The sequence below is a fragment of the Pelobates fuscus genome, chromosome 5, assembly GCF_036172605.1.
Source record: "Pelobates fuscus isolate aPelFus1 chromosome 5, aPelFus1.pri, whole genome shotgun sequence".
NCBI classification, from domain to species: Eukaryota; Metazoa; Chordata; class Amphibia; order Anura; family Pelobatidae; genus Pelobates; species Pelobates fuscus.
The window spans coordinates 309,721,045-309,745,506 of NC_086321.1; the positions used below are offsets into that span (position 1 = coordinate 309,721,045).

The 24,462-nt window shown below is 42.7% G+C and overlaps 1 protein-coding gene across 1 annotated transcript in view; it reads right to left on the reverse strand.

The window, feature by feature from the left end:
* Nucleotides 1-24,462, reverse strand: part of LOC134612892 (interleukin-6 receptor subunit beta-like) — a 545,043-nt gene that overhangs the window by 30,392 nt on the left and 490,189 nt on the right. Inside the window, exons 9-10 of the mRNA XM_063457346.1 lie at nucleotides 11,262-11,337; nucleotides 9,962-10,043 (exon numbers count right to left, since the gene is read on the reverse strand). Of these exons, the coding sequence (XP_063313416.1) occupies nucleotides 9,962-10,043; nucleotides 11,262-11,337 (158 nt within the window). The remainder of the gene's footprint in view (nucleotides 1-9,961; nucleotides 10,044-11,261; nucleotides 11,338-24,462) is intronic.

Sequence of the window (24,462 nt, forward strand, 5' to 3'; positions counted from 1 at the left end):
AAGGAGTTCCCTGGCATGGCAGTTCTTCAGACAATGTGCTGACGACAAGACACGAGTGGTTTGCACGCTGTGCAATCAGAGCCTGAAGCGAGGCATAAACGTTCTAAACCTGAGCACAACCTGCATGACCAGGCACTTACATGCAAAGCACGAGCTGCAGTGGAGTAAGCCACGCCACCACTGTCCCCAAGCATCTCCACACTGTCCAATGGAAGCGTTCTGCTGTCCATCTCTTAAACACTAGAGAGAAAGAGGAAGTACCCCCCTAGCCACACATGATCCCTGGCCCTGAATGCCAGTATTCAAAATTCCAGGCCTTTGAAATGCGGTCATTCTCACAGGTGGAGACGGACAGTTTTAAAAACCTGATGGCAGTGGCTGTCCCACAGTACGTGGTTCCCAGCTGCCACTACTTTTCCAGGCGAGTCATCCCTTCCCTGCACAACCAATTGGCGAACAAAATCAGGTGTGCACTGCGCAACGCCATCTGTGGCAAGGTCCACATAACCAAAGATACGTGGACCAGTAAGCACGGGCAGGGACGCTATATCTCCCACTGGGCAAATGTAGTGGCGGATTGCAGTTTGGCGCATGTCCTTCCGCCACCGAGGACTGCAGGGCATTTCTCTTTGTCTCCTGTTGCCTCCGCCTCCTCCTCCTACTCCTCCTCCTCTTCCTCCTCCTCCTCTACCACCACCTCATCTGGTCAGTGTAACACCTTCACCACCAACTTCAGCACAGCCAGGGGAAAACGACAGTAGGCTGTTTTAAAACCCAAATATGTTTGGGGGAAAATCCCCACACCGAGCAGGAGCTGTGGACGGGCATGGAACAACATACCGATGAGTGGTTGTTGCCACTGAGCCTCAAGCCCAGCCTAGTGGTGTGCGATGATGGGCAAAATCTCGTAGCAGCTCTGGGCCTAGCCGGTTTGACGCACATACCTTGCCTGGCGCATGTGCTGAATTTGGTGGTGCAGAAATTCCTGAAAAACTACCCAGATATATCAGAGCTGCTTTATAAAGTGTGGGCCATCTGTGCGCGCTTTCAGCATTTTCACCCTGCTGCTGCTCGCTTGTCTGTGCTGCAGCGTAACTTCCCGCTCACTGCCTCATATGCGATGTGCCCACAAGGTGGAACTCCACATTGCACATGCTGGAGAGACTGTGTGAGCAGCAGCAGGCGATAGTGGAGTTTCAGATGCAGCACGCACGGGTCAGTCGCTCTGCTGAACAGCACCACTTCACCACCAATGAGTACGCCTCCATGCGAGACCTGTGTGCCATTTTGCACTGTTTCGAGTACTCCACCAACATGGCCAGTGCCGATGACGCCATTCTCAGCCTTACTATCCCGCTTCTATGTCTCCTTGAAAAAACGCTTTGGGCGATGATGGAAGAGGATGTGGCACAGGAGGAAGAGGAGGAGGAAGACGGGTCATTTCCATGGTTATCAGGCCAGTAATTCACAAGTGGCTTGGAGAGTGGGTTCCTGCACCAGCATAGGTCACAATTGTCCGGCCAGGGAACAGTTCTGGAGGATGAGGAGAAGGAACTGTGTTCACAACAGGGTGGCACCCAACGCAGCTCGTGGAGCATGGTTAGGGGGATACGGAGGACACAGATGATACACCTCCCACAGAGGACAGCTTGTCCTTGCCTCTGGGCAGCCTGGCACATGAGCGACTACATGCTGCAGTGCCTGCGCAACAACTGCCAAGTTGCCCACATTCTAACTTGTGTGGCCACCCTGCTGGATCCCCATTACAAGGGCAACATGCCGTCCTTAATTCCCTCACTGGAGCGTGATCGGAAGATGCGAGACTACAAGCGCATGCTGGTAATAGCACTGCTGAGGGCACTGACACATGGGGCTCTGTGGAAGCAGAAGGCGAAGGCAGAGGAGGAGGAAGAGATCACCAACGCAGCTGGGGCACCGCCAGCACCTCAGAAGGCAGGGTTAGCATGGCCGGAATGTGGAAAAGCTTTGTCAGCACGCCACAACAACCAGCACCACCATCTGATATGGAACGTCTTAGCAGGAGGCAGCATTTCAGCAACATGGTGGAACAGTATGTGTGCACCGACTGATGGGTCTGCCCCATTCAACTTCTGGGTCTCCAAATTGGGCACATGGCCTGAGCTTGCCCTTTATGTCTTGGAGGTGCTGGGCTGCCCTGCAGCCAGTGTATTGTCTGAACGTGTGTTTAGAACAGCAGGGGGCGTTATCACAGGCAAGCGCAGCCGCCTGTCCACAGCCAATGTGGACAAGCTCACGTTTATTAAAATGAACCAGGCATGGATCCCACCAGACTTGTCTGTACCTTGTGCAGAATAGACATTTATACCGGCCTCACCCAGCCATAGTTATACTCAAGTGAACTTATTCTTTGTTTTCTTTTTTATATGTACCTATATTTTTGGGGCTACTACAATAAAAAAAAAAACAAAAAAAAAAACAGTGTTGGCTACCTCCTCCTCCGCCGCCGTCGCTTCCACCTACACCGCCACGGTATAGATATACGGTATAGATATAGCAGAGCTGCTGCAGAAAGTGCGGGCCCTCTGTGCGCGCTTTTGGGGTTGTCATCCTGCTGCTGCTTGCCTGTCTGCGCTGCAACGTAACTTCGGCCTTCCAGCTCACCGCCTAATGAGACTGTGCGAGCAGCAGCAGGTGATAATGGAGTTTCAGCTGCAGCACGCATGAGTCAGTCGCTCTGCGGAACAGAGTTTTCTTTTTTTATATGTCCCAATATTTTGGGGGCTACCCCAATTAACAAAAAAATATATATATATATATATAAAAACATGTGTTGGCTACCTCATCCTCCTCCTCCACCGCCGCTTCCACCTACACCGCCACGGTCACCGCCTCCTTAACCTATGGGTCACTTAGTATAAACTATGTACACAATAGCAGAGGCCTTTGAAGGCCTTTTCTCCATGCATCAGGAGTTGAGCATCTCTCCATGCATCAGGACTGCAAGAAATGCACCGCAGGCCGCAAATGTTTCTTTTTTTTATATGTCCCAATATTTTGGGGGCTACCCCAAATAAAAAAAAAATATATATATATATAGAAACAAAATCCTAAGCCAGGCACTCCTACTTATAGAAAAAACTCTCAGATATAAATAAGCCTAGGTGCAATCCCGCGTTATACATATGAAAAAGCAATAAAGGGAGCACACTGGGTCTTGATTGTAGTGCATAAATATTTACTGCATTCCCAATGAATACATAGCTGTGGTTTCAGCAAGAAAAAACATTTCGACCCTGCTGGGTCTTTATCAAGATCACAGTGACATATACCAAATACTTTCTTTATATACATACATGTGTAATAAGCTTACCAGTAAGGTGATCGGACAGCCGGCAGACTGAGAAAACCCGGAAGTGTGAACCGGAAGTGTGAACCACCACGTGAGATCGTGCGTGTGACGTGTTACGTAAATAGCGTAGTTGCTAGGCAACTACGTAAACGGAGTAAAAACAATCACCCGGTATACATGAAACCGGAGAGAAAACACTACACATGCCTAGAGAAGTGTGTAGAGAGGAAGATTAAGCCAGTATCCCCAAAGCTCTACATACATAGATCTGTATATGTGCCAAATGTATGTGAAATAAAGCAAGTGCACAAAAAGCATCAATGTGAAAGTAAACAGTGTGAGAAATATATATAGAACATAGATGCAGAACGGGATCAGGCTATAGCAGATACAATAAGTTAAAGAATCATTCTATATTATATATCAACATAAGTTATGTAAAGCATATTTTTACTAATATGTCATAATTTAGGCATAGAGCTAGAGGCATAGATTTATGTTGTAGCTGGACATAGTGTATTTATACTAGTATGTACAACCACATCCAATATTCCCATTCATATTATGTGGACCTGGGCATCACTGTGCCCTTTATATATCTGCTAGCTATATATTAGAAATTGCTTAGAGACTTTTTTTGAAAAATTCCCGCATTTTTAACAAACCAATGAGTAAAAAGTATAATAATTCAGATTACCCACTATAGAATGGAATGTATGTGGTTGTACACAGAAAGTAAACAACGGAAAATTACATATTACTCTATCACATAGAGACAGGGAATTGCAAATTGGTTACTTCAGTCTAAACTAGAAGAGTACTGTGAACCACGGACACTATTTACAGATCCCTGGGTTGTAACTATCAGGCCATAACGGAGTTGTACAGCCATAGGGGTACTAATTAAAGAAACATGGACAAAACCAGGTTTTCATTGAGTCCATTCGGGGTCACTGTGTTTAAATGGTGGATCCAATGGGCTTCGCGTTGTAAGAGCAGCTTGGATCTATCACCTCCTCTTGGTTGTACAGGGACGTGGTCGATTGCAATAAACCGGAGCAAAGGTAGATGGTGTTGACTAGCTAGAAAATGTTTAGCAACGGGTTTGTCAGTCCGTTGATCTCTGAAAGCGGTCATAATCCCGGACCTGTGTCCTCTAATACGATCTCTCAAAGTCATGTCGGTTTTACCGACGTACGAAAGTCCACAAGGACAAGTAATCATATATATGACATGTGTAGTCATACATGTGATATAGTGTTTAATAGCCATTCTTTTACCACTATGCGGGTGGGCAAATGTTGATCCTGTTAGCATATGGCTACAAGTGACGCAGCCACTACATTTAAAACAGCCTTTTTTTTTTAATAAGTGGTGGCTTGGCATAGCAGTGCCGAGGGTCATTAAGAACCAACAGGTCCCTTAAATTACGACCCCGTCTGTAGCTGATCATTGGACTTTGTTTGAATTTACTCGGGAGATTTTGGTCCAATTGAAATATGTTCCAGTTTTTGTATATGGATTTTTTGAGAGACGGGGTTGCCGTATTGTATGTCAGTGGGAGAAAAAACTTTTCTTTTGTGTTGGACTTCGCTACCTTGATTTGTTTGAATTTATTCCAAGCTTTATGTTTTGCATCATCCAGTGTCCTGGGATGGAATCCCCTTGCTAGGAAGCGGTCCCGGACGTCTTGTAGTTGTTCTTCGCATTTGACTGAGTTGCTATTGAACCTTAACACTTGTAAAAACTGTGATATAGGCAGTGAATCCTTAATATGTTGAGGGTGAAAGCTGGTGGCCGATAATAGTGTGTTGCGATCTGTCGTCTTCCTGTATAGAGTGAAGCCCAGCCGATTTTCTTCCTTGAAGATGGAAACATCCAGGAACTCAATCTTGGTTCTGTGCCAGCTCAGTGTAAGAGTTACCGGAATTGGTAGGATATTGATATTTTCCACCATCTCTTCGAGGGTGGTTATGGTTCCTTCCCAAATCATAAAGATGTCGTCCACATATCTCAGATATTTAATTATCTGGTGTTGGTAGTGAGGTAGAATGTGTGTATTCTCGAACCAGTACATAAATCCGTTGGCATATGCCGGTGCCATGGCCGCCCCCATGACGGTACCGGAGGTCTGTAAATAGAATTGATCCTCGAATTTGAAATAATTACAGGTTAGAGCAATATCTAACCATTCCATTAAATATGGAATCGGAGGACCTTGGTACGTCTCATCTTGATGTAGAATTTCAGTAATGGCTTCAATACCCTCTTTTTTGGGTATTATAGTGTAAAGACTTTTGACGTCCATAGTGGCTAGGATGATTTCTTTATTCATTAGATTTATGTTCTCTATCTGTTTGATGAAATGTTGAGTGTCGAGTAGGCACGTAGATAGTTTTCTGACACTGCTATTGATATGGAAATCAAGGAATTGAGCAATAGGCTCTAATAACCCTTCTTTCGCCGATACAATGGGTCGGCCAGGTGGATGTTCCGCATCCTTGTGTATTTTTGGTAAGGTATACATAACCGGGTGTTTAGGATTCTTTACAAATAAGAATTCTGCAGTGTGCTCATCCAGGTAGCGATGTGCCAGTCCTTCCTCAATTAGTTTCGTAATTCTCTTCTGGAATTTAGTAACTGGGTCAAATGTGAGTTTGACGTATGTCGATTTGTCCTGTAGCTGTTGTATAATTTCATTTCTGTAGTCTTCATATGATTGGATTACCACAGCACCGCCTTTGTCCGCCGGTCGAATTATAATTTTAGGGTCTTGCATTAGGTCCTTGAGTGCTCTATGTTCCTCTAGAGATAAGTTGTCCCGGTGTGGGGATGGTATAGTACACAGAGACTTTGTTTCAGGTCGGATGATTTGCATGAAGGTCTTAATCGAAGGATTAGGTGTATATATGTCCTTCTTGTTCCGTTTTGGAAAAACGTGTGTTTTGCTTGGAGGCCCTTCTTTCATAACCTCGTTGCTGTAAAGGGTTCTTTGGAGTTTATATAGATCAATTGCCATCTCAAATTGTTTGGGTCGAGTGACAGATATGAATGTAAGTCCTTTTTGCAAGACTGAAAGGTGGTTATGGTCCAATATCTTTTGTGATAGATTAAATATAGATATTACCTCCGTTGTCTGGGGGTTTTTCCCATGTTGCCTGTATTTCTTGTGACCCTTTTGTCCACGTCTGAGGTGTCTCTTACGCCTCTTCCGTCCTGTCTGTTGGTATTGTATGTCCGTGGTGGGTCGTTGGAATGTTCCAAAGAATTTTCCCACGCTGTGTAAAATGACAAAGAGCACTCTGATTGGCTTAAACCAGCCAATCAGAGTGTTCTTAACCTAATTGCAGGGCGTGGCAAGGCTTTATAAGCCTTCCCCCGCCCTGCAGAGCTCAGTCTGCGCTGAGCCCTCCATGGGTGAACATGGGATTTTTTTTTTGCGCTCATTTTTTTTTTTTTTTCCTTATTGCGTTGGTTATTATGGCTTTTATTTGGCCTTTTTGGGGGCTGAAGAAAGAAGATTTTAGAAGAAAGAAAACTTCGAATGGTAAGTTGTTTTTATCTAATTTTTTTTTTTTTACAGGTTTTTTGTTAAAGGTCCCGCCCTCATTATTTTTAAGGTGAGGGCAGTAGGTAGGGAGATACATTTTTTTTTTTTGGGGTAGGTGGGGGGAGGGTTAACTAGGGTCCCCCCTTTGTATTTAGGGCCCCCACCCACCGCTCAGGGGTGGGGGCCAGGGGGGACAATAGGTCCACCCCTTATTGTTAGTTTTAGGGCCCCCACCCACCGCTCAGGGGTGGGGGCCGGGGGGGGGGGACAGTAGGTTCCCCCTTATTGTTAATTTTAGGGCCCCCACCCACCGCTCAGGGGTGGGGGCCAGGGGGGACAGTAGGTCCCCCCTTATTGTATGATATGGATGATGGGAGTGGATGGATGATATGGATGATGGGAGTGGATGGATTTGGGGATGTATATGGATGAAAGGAATAGATAGAAATAGATAGATATAGATAAATATAAAGAAGTAGAAATAGAGTGTGTATGTGTTTAACAATATTTATTTAAAGTGTGTGTGTATGTTTAACAATATGTGTGTTTGTATGCAAACACTATATATAGACAAATCTCTATTTATAGTGTTTGCATGCAAAGTTTGGAGTAGGAGGGGGCGGGTATAGAAAGCGAGCTGAGCTGTCAGTCAGACAGCTCAGCTCGCGAACGCGCATTCCGCGCACCTGCGCGGTAAAGCGCTGAGTTTCTTCATAGGGCGGCTGTCAATGCCGCTCTATGAAGAGCGCGATTGGTGCAGCGCGAAGCTGCGCATGCGCACCACATCGCGATGACGCTTCTCTCTGAGAAGCGTTCTATTGGGCCCCGCGATTTCGTCATTTTGACGAAAAAGGGGGCGCGGCATGGCTGGGAGCTCGGCGCTGGAACGGAGTTAAGTTTTTAATACAAAAACGCTCCGAAAATTATTTTTAATAAATGAAAGTTCATATAAAAGCAAGAAGGAAGGCTGAGGGACCTGTCTTTCTTGCTTTTATATGTTGACTATAGAGTCCCTTTAAAATAATGTGCTTGGCACACATGCAGTTGCAAGTGCCCACCTAACAAACAGACTGATTGCTTATCTCTCTGTGGCACTGGGCTCAGGGCAGCGTTCAAAAATGTAGTATAGCACCCACAAAAATAATTGCTGTAGTTTGCAGATTCAACACCAGAATGTTTTCCTAATCTGTTCCTCACAACTGCAGCATCCTCTCCCTACACTAATAAGAGCTCATGTGACTCTAGCTTATATAGAGGCTGGGTCACATGCTGCACTGGCCAATCACAGCCATGCCATTAATAGGCATGGCTGTGATGACTTCTAAGGGCACACGAGTCAAACGCTTGTTGATTGGCTGCTCTGCAGCTTTTCAAAACGCGCCATTAAATCGCCGAACACCGAACTCTAACTGTTACTGAAATGTCTGGGTTCGGGTTCAAAAATCGTAATGTTCAGTACAAACCTGAACTTTACAGTTCAGGTTCGCTCATCTCTACTTTTAATATATTTTAACTGTGATCATGGGAAATATATGATTAGTACTGCAAATGAAAATTGTCTGATTAGTATTACAAGTGTTTAGCGAGAATATGTTTATTAATATTTGTAATATTTTTTTCTAGTATCTTTTTATTAAACATTATCTTTTGCTGCTCTCTGGGTGATTGTCATTTGGGGGTTAACTGCTAAAACAGCTATATCTCTAATGCAGCTAATAATCTAAATTATAGCTGTACAAAATTAAAGGCTTGGTTTTTGGGGTGTTTGCAAATGTACATGGGCTTCCAGTAACTCTGCTGATGTTGTAATTAGGCTGTTTGTTACCAGGACACATGGTCGGCGGCCATCTTGGTGATCCTGAAGGCACAAGATCAGTGGCTGTATTGGTGCTCTTGGAAGCACATTTTTGGCAGCCATCTTGGAACTTCAAAGCCCAGCCACCATGTCGACCCCATCGATTGTGGTGCAGGCCTTGCTGCACATAACAACCACCGGGGCCGCATTGAAGGGGCCCATCCTCTTGTGGCCACCCGATGGCTATGGATTTCCTGGGGCCAGGTCAATGCTGCAACATTTTAAGAGCGCGACCGGGCCCCATTGAGCTGGTAGGAAGCGTCACTTTCTCCCATCTTAGACAGAGCTGCACAGGAGGAGAGCTCCGAGGGAGGAGAGGGAGCTCTGACTCCAATCAGATTTAGGCAACCACTGGAGCCCAGGGAAGTGCACCTAAAAGGTAGGAAATAGGAGGGTGACTAAAATGTATAACAGTTTGTGTGCGTGTGTGTGTGTGTGTGAGGGAATGTCTGTAACAGTGTGTCTTTGTGTGTGTGTCTGTATGTCTATGTGAGTGTATCTATATGTATGTGTGTGTGTGTGTGTGTGTGTGGGGGGGTCTGTATGTGTATCTGTCTGCTTGTGGGTCTGTATGTGTATCGCTTTTTCTGCATGGGTATCTATTTGTATGTGTATGCCCCTATTTATCTGTATGTCTGTCACCGTTTATATCTGTATCCGTGTCATTCTGGGTATCTGAATGTTTGTCATTAAGTTTTCTGTTTATCTGCATGTGTGTCTATATGTGTATCAGTTTGTCTGTATATGTGTGTGTATGTATGCCTGCATATGTGTCTGTATGTGTATCTGTTTTTCTGCATGTGTATCTGCGTGTCAGTGTGTGACTCTGTATGTATCTGTGTCACTGTTTATATCTGTATGACTGTCATTCTGTGTATGTGCATCTACATGTGTATCTGTGTATCCCCGTGTGTGTCTGTGTATCTGTATGTATGTCAGTGTTTGTATCAGTAGAAGTGTCATTCTGTGTATCTCAATGCGTGTCATTTTGTGTGTCCGTGTATGTGCCTGTGTATATGTATATGTGTTATACAAATGGAGGGGCAGGGAGGTGAGGGGAGATGCATGGGGGGCCCAGTATCTGCTGCTGATACTTTATGAAAAGAAAACTCTTCAAAACAGTAATTAGGAATAAATTATTACAAATGTGACTAGTTTTAGAACTTTTCTATTTAGTTACTGGGCAATTTTGCAATAAAAACAACAATAGATGACATTTGCTTACGTGTTTCATCTTGGTTAAAACAAACTTTGTAGCATTGCTGTCTTTGGGATCCGGAAGAGCAGGCCAAACGGATTTTTTGAGCCTGAAATATATTTTACAAAAGTATTCATTAAGTAATATAAGCTTTCTTTGTTAACTTAGTGGTTATATAATGTGTTTTGCTGTATATTAACATTGGTGTAGGTCACAAGATGTGTTCCTTATAAGCTGGATTTATTCTTAAACTTTGGTTTCCTCTGCTTGCTGCATAGCAAATCATTAATTGAATTAATGGATTTCCATAAAGCAAATTAAAGCCATTTTCTGGCACATGCTTTTTTGTATCATTTAGTGGCTAATGATCTACGCTCTATAAACTAAAAAAAACAAAAAACACACACACGCACAGTTTTCAATTCTAGCACTTGTGTCAGTGTGTTTGGGCAGTCAAGTTAATGATTTTGGTAAAAATTAGATTTTGCCACTGGGCTAATAATTTCAAACTTTTACTTACAGTTAACTATCTTTCTGAAGAGGTTCCAGCTTTTTTGCATTGGGATTGAGCTGGAGCAGTGGTTTCTGGCATATTACCAAATGCCTAACTGGATACCTACCTAGGAACTTGCAGTTCCACAAAATCTTTCATATTGTCTTGATTTTTTCTGGGGAGAACTTATCTTACCAACTCTGGACAGGATTATGAGAATGCACTTCTCTTTGGCCCTCTAGCTATTCTTTTATGCATGACCAAACACATAGAAAACTAACAAGGAAATATAATAAATATGGTCATCAGAGAAACGTGCATATCCTACTGATTTACTCAAAAGTAAGCCCTAACGAGGATCTATGTTTGAGACGATGTGTAGAGAATACTTTCTGTATAAATGATAGTACAGGTCCGGCTCTTCTCCTAGTGACAAACTAGGCGGCCGCCTAGGGCACTGCTTAAGGGGGGTGCTGGCCCTGGCTTTATGTTTGTGCTGCTGCCGCCCTTCCATCAACTTAGATTATTCTGAGTATGCCACCAGCCATTTTACCGGGCGCTCGGAAGCACATTGTTGCTGACTAGCGCCCGGTAGAATACCGGTCAGGCGACATACTCAACAGCCCACAGGGCACCAAAAATGCTTGCACCATTCCTGAACGATACTTAACACAAAAGTGTATTTTATAGGAATATAGCAGCATCTCAGTGTTGTGCACATTCTTTTAACACTGATATCATGTGCTGACATCTTATTCCACTCACTGGAGCCTAGTAGCTACAGGTCGGTTGAGCAAGTACATAGAAAGGAATTACTGTAAATCAGTCACTTACCTCCTAATAACAAAGCAACAAAGTCCAACTGCAATAATAATGCCATAAACTATTCCAGGGATATCAATGTTTGAAGCTGCAAGAAAAAAATTGTAATTCAAATGATTTATCCAAACAAATATAGTCTGTGCAGATTATTTGGAAAACATTTTAATGTTAATTTAAGAACTGGTTTACTGGGGAAATTGTTATTAATGTCAACACTCAGTTATATGTTTTGTTGATTTCACTGTTTATACATGTGTTTGTATTGCTTTTCACCCAGTCATAAATGCTCAAGACTACCTTAGAGCCCAGGTAGCCACGAACACCATATGATGGATCTTACGACCCCCAAAGTGCAAAACTATTGCACTGTTCCCCCTATGGAGGGGACTAATGTACATACTTTCTTTTACCTTTTCATGGTTGCTACGCAACCATTCCCCCCGGTTCCATCCCCTCTCGCCAATCCACCTTCTCACTAATAGTAGGAGGAAACAATTCTGGGTACACCACTCTCACAGGCTCAGTACCATGTTAAACACTGCTGAAATACTGTTTTGGCAGACCCACCACTGTATTGTGCAACCACAAACCCAACATATAGCACTCCCACTTTGGTACCCACCAATATGAAAATTTATTCTCACAATAAACGGGGCCTAAACACCCCTCACAAGTGTCACAAACTCCTAGAAGACGTCAAATGTGTCTCCGCCGACATTGTATGTTTACAGGAGACGCATTTTGTCAAACTGCGCATACCCACCTTTGGCACCAATGATTACCAGACTCAATTTCATGCAGCACACACCAGAGGTGTATCCATACTCTTTCATAAATCACTTTTTTTTTTTTTTTTTTAACTACTCAAACTCACCACTGAGAGACAGGGACGATCAATGATATAGCTTACACCATTGTAAACATGTATAGCCCAAACTCCCAACAACATAATTTCCTACATAAAGTTCTATCTAAAGTGTAGCCCATTAAAATGGAACTTATGATGATATGTGGGGATTTAAACCACATTCTAGACCATACCCTGGACACATCACTACACCCCACTGCAGACCGGCACTACCATCTCAAAACACACTGATAATCCCTGACCAAATTACTCTTAGAGTTCGGATAATATGACATGTGGCATTGCACCCATCAGACTGTTCCTACACTTATTTTTCCCCATTACACAAAACGCATCCAAGGATTGGCCATATTCTGGCCACGGCCCACTACTGAACAAAGTGGTGCACAGTAAGATAGGTGACATTCATGGTCTGACCACACGCCAAACATCATGTCAATATCTGAACTATCTGCCTCTAGAGGCTTTGCCCCTTGGAGACTAAATGAATCGGTCCTAAGGAACAACACATTCAAACAAACTATACATAACACTCTCAATTAATACTTCTCCCTTAATACTAATGAAGGGATGGTGTGGCAGGCCCACAAGTAAGTCATGCAAGGCCTTTTTTTAAGCTGTGCGTCCTACCTAAAAAAACAGTCACGCAAAGAAAGCATAGCACTGTTGCGTGACCTCCGAGAACCAACCGCAAAACACTACATCCAACCCACTGATGCTTTTACAGACCACTATTGACAACCTTACAAAACGCATTAACGACATATTGATGGAAAATATATATATATATATATATATATATATATATATATATATATATATATATATATATATGCAAAGATTGACGATTCAAGGGTATCACCAAAACAATAAAACGGGCAAGCTCTTGGCCACCAAATTACAGCAAAAACAAGGGCACACAAAAATGAATTACATACTTACTGTGAACCTTGTCTGCAGTTAGCACAGTCCTTTTGGGTACAAACATGCACAGTCTTTAAAAGTAACTTAATTCCAGGCACTGTATTGTTGAGCTTCACCACAGAAACAGTGGCAAATGAAAAAAAAACAATAATGTAACACAAATCCCTATACACAAAAACTTAGCTCGTCTGAGCACTAACTAACATCAGATTCCCTGTCTCTCAGGGGTTAAACTATAACAAAACAATATTGGTTTCACCAACCTAGTGTCTTTGTCAGCTTTCTGCACTCCAGTGTTTAGCCAGCCTGCTGCTTCCAGCCTTCCAGAGAGAAACAAACATTCTCCTTTACTTGCCTAGCAGGGAGGGGTTTATTCCCACTGCTGCAGCTGATTACCTGCAGCTGGGCAGTGGGTTGGAGACAGTCTAAACCCTGGTCTGGACCTAGTCTCCCAGGAACAAAACAATAAACAGCGGAGTGGAGCACTGGCCCACCCTGCTCTCCAAATGCTCCACCCCAGGGGCCCATAACTAAATATTAATTTAAGTTATATACACACAGAAACACACCCTGGGGTTAAAAATCATATGCCTCTCTGAACAATTCAGTCAAAATATAAACTCCCTCACAGACCACCCCATTCACCTTATCACATAACCAACAGAGGAACAAAACTCTACAATCCTCAAGACATAGCTGACGAGTTAGCACGATACTACACAACTTAACTTAAGAGGACGCTACCTTGCACCAACCCACGAACACAGACATAGATTGATTTTTAGCAAATCTAAATGTCTATCCTTTTCCAAACTTAAACAGAGAGTCTTCAAGCTCCAATAACAGAACAAGAAATAATTAACACAATACTGGCGTCAAACACTACTCTATCCAGACATACAACAACGATATGGTCTTCCTTCAGTGGCGCAATTCTCGTATTTACAAATACATTCATAGTGAAAAAAACAAAATGCTGGGACTACTGAAAATGTACATGGGCGCCGACTGACAAGCTTTGAGAGAACAATGCTTAAAATTACACCAGAGGCTAAAAATTTCTCAACACTGGCATACATATAGCGGTCGCAGGGGTGGCAGCTGCGGCCAGGCCCATCACTCCAGGGACCCGGCCGCCCTGCAGACCTCTGCGACTGGGTGCCTGCCATCATCATTTGCGGCCCAGGCCCACACAGCAAACCGCCGGGGCCGCATGTTAAGGTGCCCATTGGGTGGTCCATGCTGTCAGGGCCTCCCAATGGGTACGGATTTTCAAGGGGCCCGGTCAGCGCTGGGCGCTTTAACAGCGCGACCGGGCACCCTGTGATGAGATAATCACACGCTGGGAGGAAGTGACTCCTCGTCACTCCTGCCACCTATCACGGAGAGCATGCGCGGGAGGAAGCAGAGGGTGTCAGTGTGGGAAGTCTGACTCCCACCAGCCAGAGCCACCACTGGACCCCAGGGAAAGTCACCCTCCTGCACCTAAAAGGTAGGAAACAGGAGGGTGACTTAAATATTATATGTGTGTGTGTGTGTTTGTATGTATGTGCGCCTGTCTGTTTGTATGCATGTGTGTGTGTCTGTGTGTGTGTGTGTGTCTGTTTTTATGTATGTATGTGTCTTTATGTGTGTGTGTCTTGTGTGTCTGTGTCTGTATGTATGTCTGTGTATGTATGTGTGTCTGTTTTTATGTATGTATGTGTCTTTGTATGTATGTGTCTGTCTGTCTGTATGTCTGTCTGTGTCTGAATGTATGTGTGCCTGTCTGTTTGTATGTATGTGTCTTTGCATGTGTGTGTGTTGTGTGTATGTGTGTATGCGTCTGTATGTATCTGTCTGTGTCTGTGTGTGTGTCTCTGTATGTGTGTGTGTCTGTCTGTCGGGGGGGGGGGTTAGATCAGTTTTGCACTGGGGCCCCATGGGTTGTGTGTACGCCACTGGTTCTCAATACTACAGTTGCAAGAAAAAGTATGTGAACCCTTTGGAATGATATGGATTTCTGCACAAATTGGTCATAAAATGTGATCTGATCATCATCTAAGTCACAACAATAGACAATCACAGTTTGCTTAAACTAATAACACACAAAGAATGAAATGTTGCCATGTTTTTATTGAACACACCATGTAAACATTCACAGTGAAGGTGGAAAAAGTATGTGAACCCTTGGATTTAATAACTGGTTGAACCTCCTTTGGCAGCAATAACTTCAACCAAACGTTTCCTGTAGTTGCAGATCAGACGTGCACAACGGTCAGGAGTAATTCTTGACCATTCCTCTTTAAAGAACTGTTTCAGTTCAGCAATATTCTTCGGATGTCTGTTGTGAATCGCTTTCTTGAGGTCATGTCACAGCATCTCAATTGGGTTGAGGTCAGGACTCTGACTGGGCCACTCCAGAAGCCGTATTTTCTTCTGTTTATGCCATTCTTTTGTTGATTTACTTCTATGCTTTGGGTCATTGTCCTGTTGCGACACCCATCTCCTGTTGAGCTTCAGCTGAAGTTCTCCTGCAAAATGTCTTGATAAACTTGGGAATTCATTTTTCCTTCGATGATAGCAATCCATCCAGGCCCTGACGCAGAAAAGCAGCCCCAAACCATGATGCCCCCACCACCATACTTCACAGTTGGGATGAGGTTTTGATGTTGGTGTGCTGTGCCTCTTTTTCGCCACACATAGTGTTGTGTGTTTCTTCCAAACAACTCAACTTTGGTTTCATCTGTCCACAGAATATTTTGCCAGTACTGCTGTGGAACATCCAGGTGCTCTTGTGCAAACTGTAAACGTGCAGCAATGTTTTGTTTGGACAGCAGTGGCTTCCTCTGTGGTATCCTCCCATGAAAACCATTCTTGTTTAGTGTTTTACGTATTGTAGATTCGCTAACAGGGATGTTAGCATTTGCCAGTGACTTTTGTAAGTCTTTAGCTGACACTCTAGGATTCTTCTTCACCTCATTGAGCAGTCTGCGCTGTGCTCTTGCACTCATCTTTACAGGACGGCCACTCCTAGGGAGAGTAGCAGCAGTGCTGAACTTTCTCCATTTATAGACAATTTGTCTTACCGTGGACTGATGAACAGCAAGGCTTTTGGAGATACTTTTATAACCCTTTCCAGCTTTATGCAATTCTTAATCGTAAGTCTTCTAAAAGCGCTTTTGTGCGAGGCATCATTCACATCAGGCAATGCTTCTTCTGAAAAGCAAACCCAGAACTGGTGTGTGTTTTTTATAGGGCAGGGCAGCTGTAACCAACACCTCCAATCTCATCTCATTGATTGGACTCCAGTTGGCTAACATCTCACTCCAATTAGCTCTTGGAGATGTCATTAGTCTAGGGGTTCACATACTTTTTCCAACTGCACTGTGAATGTTTACATGGTGTGTTCGAAAAAACATGGCAACATTTCATTCTTTGTGTGTTATTAGTTTAAGCAGACTGCGATTGTCTATTGTTGTGACTTAGATGACATTTTATGACACATATATATATATATATATATATATATTGCTCAAAAAATTAAGGGAACACTAAAAATAACACATCCTAGATCTGAATGAATTAAATATTCTTCTGAAATACTTTGTTCTTTACATAGTTGAATGTGCGGACAACAAAATCACACAAAAATTTTAAAATGGAAATCAAATTTTTCAACCCATGGAGGTCTGGATTTAGAGTCACACTCAAAAATAAAGTGGAAAAACACACTACAGGCTGATCCAACTTTGATGTAATGTCCTTAAAACAAGACAAAATGAGGCTCAGTAGTGTGTGTGGCCTCCACGTGCCTGTATGACCTCCCTATAACGTCTGTGCATGCTCCTGATGAGGTGGCGCATGGTCTCCTGAGGGATCTCCTCCTAGACCTGGACTAAAGCATCTGCCAACTCCTGGACAGTCTGTGGTGCAACGTGACGTTGGTGGATGGAGTGAGACATGATGTCCCAGATGTGCTCAATTGGATTCAGGTCTGGGGAACGGGCGGGCCAGTCCATAGCATCAATGCCTTAGTCTTGCAGGAACTAGTGACACACTCCAGCCACATGAGGCCTAGCATTGTCTTGCATTAGGAGGAACCCAGGGCCAACCGTACCAGCATATGGTCTCACAAGCAGTCTGAGGATCTCCTCTCGGTACCTAATGGCAGTCAGGCTACCTCTGGCGAGCACATGGAGGGCTGTGCGTCCCCCAAAGAAATGCCACCCCACACCATTACTGACCCACTGCCAAACCGGTCATGCTGGAGGATGTTGCAGGCAGCAGAACGTTCTCAACAGCGTCTCCAGACTCTGTCACGTCTGTCACATGTGCTCAGTGTGAACCTGCTTTCATCTGTGAAGAACACAGGGTGCCAGTGGCGAATTTGCCAATCTTGGTGTTCACTGGCAAATACCAAACGTCCTGCACGGTGTTGGGCTGTAAGCACAACCCCCACATGTGGACGTCGGGACCTCATACCACCCTCAAGGAGTTTGTTTCTGACCGTTTGAGCAGACACATGCACATTTGTGGCCTGCTGGAGGTCATTTTGCATGGCTCTGGCAGTGCTCCTCCTGTTCCTCTTTGCACAAAGGCGGAGGTAGCGGTCCTGCTGCTGGGTTGTTGCCCTCCTACGGCCTCCTCCACGTCTCCTGATGTACTGGCCTGTCTCCTGCTAGCGCCTCCATGCTCTGGACACTACGCTGACAGACACAGCAAGCCTTCTTGCCACAGCTCGCATTGATGCGCCATCCTGGATGAGCACTACCTGAGCCACTTGTGTGGGTTGTAGACTCCGTCTCATGCTACCACTAGAGTGAAAGCACCGCCAGCATTCAAAAATGACCAAAACATCAGCCAGGAAGCATAGGAACTGAGAAGTTGTCTGTGGTCACCACCTGCAGAACAACTCCTTTATTGGGGGTGTCTTGCTAATTGCCTACAATTTCCACCTGTTGTCTATCCCATTTGCACAATAGCATGTGAAATTGATTGTCACTCAGTGTTGCTTCCTAAGTGGACAGTTTGATTTCACAGAAGTATGATTGACTTGGAGTTACATTGTGTTGTTTAAGTGTTCCCTTTATTTTTTTGAGCAGTGTATATGTGTTTGTATATATATATATATATATATATAAATATATAATATCAAAATACATTTAGAATGAAATTATGCATATATATATATATTTTAATTATTTTTTATTTTTAACGTATTTATATATTTATTTTATATACGTTAATATATATATATTAAAATACACTTGGACGGTGTATGTGTGTATGTAAAATATATATATATATATATATATATATATATATATATATATATATATATATATACTTAAATAATATACTATATATATATATGCATACTTGGATAATATATATATACTTAAATAATATACTATATATATATATATATATATATATATGATCTAAGTAAAGTAAAGTTTGAACTTTATTTCACTTTATTTCAGGCAGCAGGGAGACTACCTGTCATTGCAGGCACTCCCACTGCAGGCACTGCTATGGACGGCTTTTCAATCCATGTGATCGTGAGGTCTTCGCAAGGACCTTGTGATCACATGGCCTAGGAGGGCCAGATCAGACGCAGGGGGACTGCCTGGGATGCCAGGCAAGTCCCCCATTGCGATCACTGGTGTGGGATCACCGGCGACGGATCGCGGGGGAGCAGGTAAGTGCATAGAACGGCAGGGATGTGACACACGTTTAGAGCAGAGTCCCCAAGGATAGCATAACACGCCCGCCATCCTTAAGGAGTTTATAACCAAAATCCTCATAATTAAAAAATATATGCACCAACTAGTAAAATATATTTCAAATATATACCTCTGGATGTGAAAGTCACATAAAAAGGGGGAGGGGGGGTTACCTTTATTGAGGAAAAAAGTATATATATGTATGCTAAAAATTGGCAAATATGTTTACCAATAAAAGATAGAACCTAAAAGGTGGGTAAGTAGAGTGTCATTGAATTAATGCTGATTATAAGTCAAAGAGTATCTCCAGGATATAGGTACCTGGATAAATTAGTAGATAGGAAGGGGCAGGAGAGGGGAGAGGAAATGCTCATATAAGTACTGTGAACACATACATCCAGAGTGTTAACACAAAAATTATATATGGAGCACTATATACATAGAGATACGTTGCTTGACAGGGTTAATTTATCACAGGAGGTCAGAGGACTGTGGTCACTGTCAAATAGCAACTATATCAAAGTGGGTGTGTAGAGGGTAGGATTGCATACATATTGAAATGGTATATAGTGTATAAATATACCTCAGATAATGTTATATTGTACCTGCGAAAATACGAGGATAATACTCCAATGCAACAGAAAATTGCTGCTAGAAGGTGCAGCTAGTATCAAAACCTCTCCCACACACCACATAAACGTCTTAAACTTGCCCTGGACTAGCTGTCTAACTCACATCAGTGAGGGTCAGAGCTAACTGCTACTTCAAGGCAGCCTCAAATTGTCCCTATCTCCCCAAAAATTCAGCATGCCATAATGCTATACCGAAGCCTCTCCCATCCCCTTAGTAGACACAGCGTATATACAAAATTAAATTTATCAAAATAATTGCCCAACCAGATAGGAACCAAAGTGAAAAAGTAAAAATAAGTAGTTAGCATCGGCTCAAAAAAGTCGCTCAACGCGCGTTTCAATACGCCTTTGTCAAGAGCTGAACAGTGGGAAGGCTGATTGCCTGGTCTCTGCCAGTACCCCCAGAGACCAAATCCCATCCAGGGAGGACATATACAGTATATGGCATACCGATCTGTACATTTACAGGGGGAGGGGGGGGGACAGGCGGTATGATTTAAATCATGGATGTGCATTCATCATAGTATACACCTAGGGGAGCATGCAGGCTTCTCCTGTTCTAATAGAGCCATATAAAAACGAGGTGTAAATGTACAGATGATGATTCGAAGTGATTCAAATCATAGGTGTGCACAGAAGAGAACAAGCAGAGATCACCTGGGGAGTTCTAATAGGGCCATACCTCCAAAAGTGTGTTAGCTGCATACTTAGCAGATCGTAGTAAGTTTAATCTTGTGAGGTAAAGGCAAAGTGACTAAGTGTAGTGCACACTGCCATAAATCTAATAGTATATTTAACTATGTACCTAAAAGAGGTGATAATGAATTAGGTCTTGTAAGGTAAATGTAGACTGGCTACATATTGTCAGGGTACCTGCTGTCTCTACCTCTGTGGAGGTGAGACACTTGGACGTTCTTCCTTGCAAAAGGGTTGAATCACTCGTTCCTCGCGGTTCCCTCGGTCGTTTACACGCCGGCCGCGAGGGATCCACTTCCTTTTGTGACGCGGCGTTCAGTAGCCGACGTCATGACGACAACCCAACCCGATCTGTCAATCAAGCCCCAAGCACGAATGAGGATTCGTCGGGGGCGTGATTACCTGTTTAGATCAGGGTATAAAAGAGGCCTTTCTACGTTTGTTCATTGCCCTGTCGTGGTTCTAGCTTGTCTAGCTTGTCTAGCTTGTCCAGAACATCCTGGACCATCTTCTCATATTTAGATACATCCATTACCACCACATTCCCCCCCTTGTCGGCTTGTTTAATTATAATGGCATCGTTATCTTTTAGTTCTTTCAAAGCTTTTTGTTCTTTATGAGATAGGTTTTCATTAGGGCATAAACTAAGGTTTTTGGTTTCGATGCAATCTATCTCATTTTTAACAGCCTCCAGAAACAGATCAATGTTTCTGAAAGCTGAGAAGTTTGGAGTAAAGCGGCTCTTGGGTTTAAGGTCTGTGTGTTTAAAAGAAGATCTAGTTTCGTTTTCATCGAGTAGAGATACAAGGTTATTGAGGTTAACTCTCCTAATTCCTAGCATTAAACCTTAGAAACCTTTGGTACCACCTTCCAACCAATATTGTGTCTGTTCACCAAATATGTTATCGGATTGGCTACTCAATTCCTAGTCAAATCCGTATATGGAGCATTTGAAATCTAACTATGCTGAGTGACAACTTATGTCTATGTTCATTTTATTTGTCATAGACTTCTCACCGTCTATGTACATTCTCTCCCTATCAATGTCTTTACTGTATCTTTCTAGATAGAAAATCCGTCAAATTAATGCACATTTAGTGTTTATTATATTTTGTGTACACATTTTCCTTGGGTTGGGGGTCTTGCTCCCTCCCCATTTCTTTCTTTAGTGGGTTGACGACTGACCCGGATCCATTTGGTTCTCTCCTCCCATAATTTGGCAATACATTACTAAAGATTGACCTATATCACATTGGTTTTCATTGTGTGCTAAAATTATGAATAGCATTAAACATGAAAATAATACAATTTATCCAGTGCCTATGGGACTTTAGTGGCCATCTCCTGTTCATTGTCATTGAAATTGCTGCATGACGTAAACCTGTATTTTTATGAGAATCTACAAACCCTTTTTTTGTTTTTCCCAGTCGATTAAGCATTGCTCGCACTATATATTATATGTAGCCAGTCTACATTTACCTTACAAGACCTAATTCATTATCACCTCTAAGGTACATAGTTAAATATACTATTAGATTTATGGCAGTGTGCACTACACTTAGTCACTTTGCCTTTACCTCACAAGATTAAACTTACTACGATCTGCTAAGTATGCAGCTAACACACTTTTGGAGGTGTGGCCCTATTAGAACTCCCCAGGGGATCTCTGCTTGTTCTCTTCTGTGCACACCTATGATTTGAATCACTTCGAATCATCATCTGTACATTTACACCTCGTTTTTATATGGCTCTATTAGAACAGGAGAAGCCTGCATGCTCCCCTAGGTGTATACTATGATGAATGCACATCCATGATTTAAATCATACCGCCTGTCCCCCCCCCCTCCCCCTGTAAATGTACAGATCGGTATGCCATATACTGTATATGTCCTCCCTGGATGGGATTTGGTCTCTTGGGGTACTGGCAAAAATATATCAGTGCTTTGCGAGCATTACTACGACATGGGTCTTACCATTATAACTCTCTTCAATTTTACTCTTAACCTTAATGGGTTACGAGCCCACAGGACGTCACACAACATATGATCACTCCCCCTTCCCCTTTTCCCGAGTGGCCGGTACGGGATGGGAGGAGTGGACTAGCACAACGTGGTGCGCCTTGGGAACGCCCCCTGCACGTTGATTGGTGGCCCTCCGCCAATGGGAGGGCTCTTTTTCCCTTTAAAACCGGCAATCAGCCTTCCCACTGTTCAGCTCTTGACAAAGGCGTATTGAAACGCCGAAACGCGCGTCGAGCGACTTTTTTGAGCCGATGCTAACTACTTATTTTTACTTTTTCACTTTGGTTCCTATCTGGTTGGGCAATTATTTTGATAAATTTAATTTTGTATATACGCTGTGTCTACTAAGGGGATGGGAGAGGCTTCGGTATAGCATTATGGCATGCTGAATTTTTGGGGAGATAGGGACAATTTGAGGCTGCCTTGAAGTAGCAGTTAGCTCTGACCCTCACTGATGTGAGTTAGACAGCTAGTCCAGGGCAAGTTTAAGACGTTTATGTGGTGTGTGGGAGAGGTTTTGATACTAGCTGCACCTTCTAGCAGCAATTTTCTGTTGCATTGGAGTATTATCCTCGTATTTTCGCAGGTACAATATAACATTATCTGAGGTATATTTATACACTATATACCATTCCAATATGTATGCAATCCTACCCTCTACACACCCACTTTGATATAGTTGCTATTTGACAGTGACCACAGTCCTCTGACCTCCTGTGATAAATTAACCCTGTCAAGCAACGTATCTCTATGTATATAGTGCTCCATATATAATTTTTGTGTTAACACTCTGGATGTATGTGTTCACAGTACTTATATGAGCATTTCCTCTCCCCTCTCCTGCCCCTTCCTATCTACTAATTTATCCAGGTACCTATATCCTGGAGATACTCTTTGACTTATAATCAGCATTAATTCAATGACACTCTACTTACCCACCTTTTAGGTCCTATCTTTTATTGGTAAACATATTTGCCAATTTTTAGCATACATATATATATACTTTTTTCCTCAATAAAGGTAACCCCCCCCCCCCTTTTTATGTGACTTTCACATCCAGAGGTATATATTTGAAAACGAATTTGGACCACACCCATTGCATGCGAGTGTGTTTCCACATTTTGTCTTCATCTCTCCTTTTTTCTCTTGACATTATTTGGGGTTAAGCCCCTTATATACCTCTAGTAACCTATCTGGAGTGTGCAGGAGCTGGTTAGTCCAACTCCATCCACTCTCCTTCTTTGATTTATTTTAGTAAAATATCTACCAACTAGTGGAGCACTATGTAAATGTATAAATGGTAAAATATTAGAGGGGTCCACTTACCCCATCAATTTAGTGTAATAACACACTTGGGAATATATACTTGGAGACACATATAAAAAGAGAAAAAAAAATACATATATGGTGCAGATGGTCTTTAGCAGTGATGGGTGATAAAAGTGAATAACTAGAACCATTCACATGGTCTGGAGCCTATATGATATTGGCTTTTTTGCTCTTTGGGCAGCAACACGCCACTTCCTCAATGATGTTCCTCCAAAGACACAGATAAGAGAAGAAATGGACCAGATGTGTAGTACTGTGCAAAATTGCAATATATATACTTATGGTAAGTATTGTGCTCACCTTAAGAGCCTTAAGTTCCTGGCTCTAAGGATGATCAGCAGTGAGCCAATTTCTTGGGATAGCACTCCCCAATAAAATTCCTGGAGGCTCCAAGGACTTAAATGGAATAACTGATAAATTTATTGGTTCCAAATAAAAACACAATATTCTAGGTTGGTGTATATTTTATACCATATATATTTTTTTAAGTATTGTAGGTTTATGTGTTGAGCTGCTTTTTGGTTTAGGCACTACATAGTATCACTTACTATCTCTGAAAAGTTTTTGTTAAAAATCCTCATAATATTAGTGATCTTGATAAAGGCCCAGGAGGGTCGAAACGTTTATTGTACACTTAAATACATTTTGAAAATTTTCCCAAGGAGTGCTCCATTTATTTTCGATTTACATATGCGCTGGAGGCACCCGGGTGGTCTCTGGTAAAAAGCTATTTCGTCAATGGTGAGTGCCTGAGTCGTGATTTTGTTTTATATATATATATATATATATATATATATATATATATATATACACACACACACACACACACACAATTCGATGGGAGTTTTGTACTCCAGCTCTCCTTTGAGTTTTTGCCCGGTGCTCAGCTGCACATAAATATAACCTCCAAGAAGAAAGCTAGCACTCAAGGACTTCAACGTAAAAAATACAGGCATTTAATCCAAATTGTCAATGTTTCATTTTACAGCTCTGAACTTTCCTCAGGACACTACTCTACACTAAAAACTCATCATT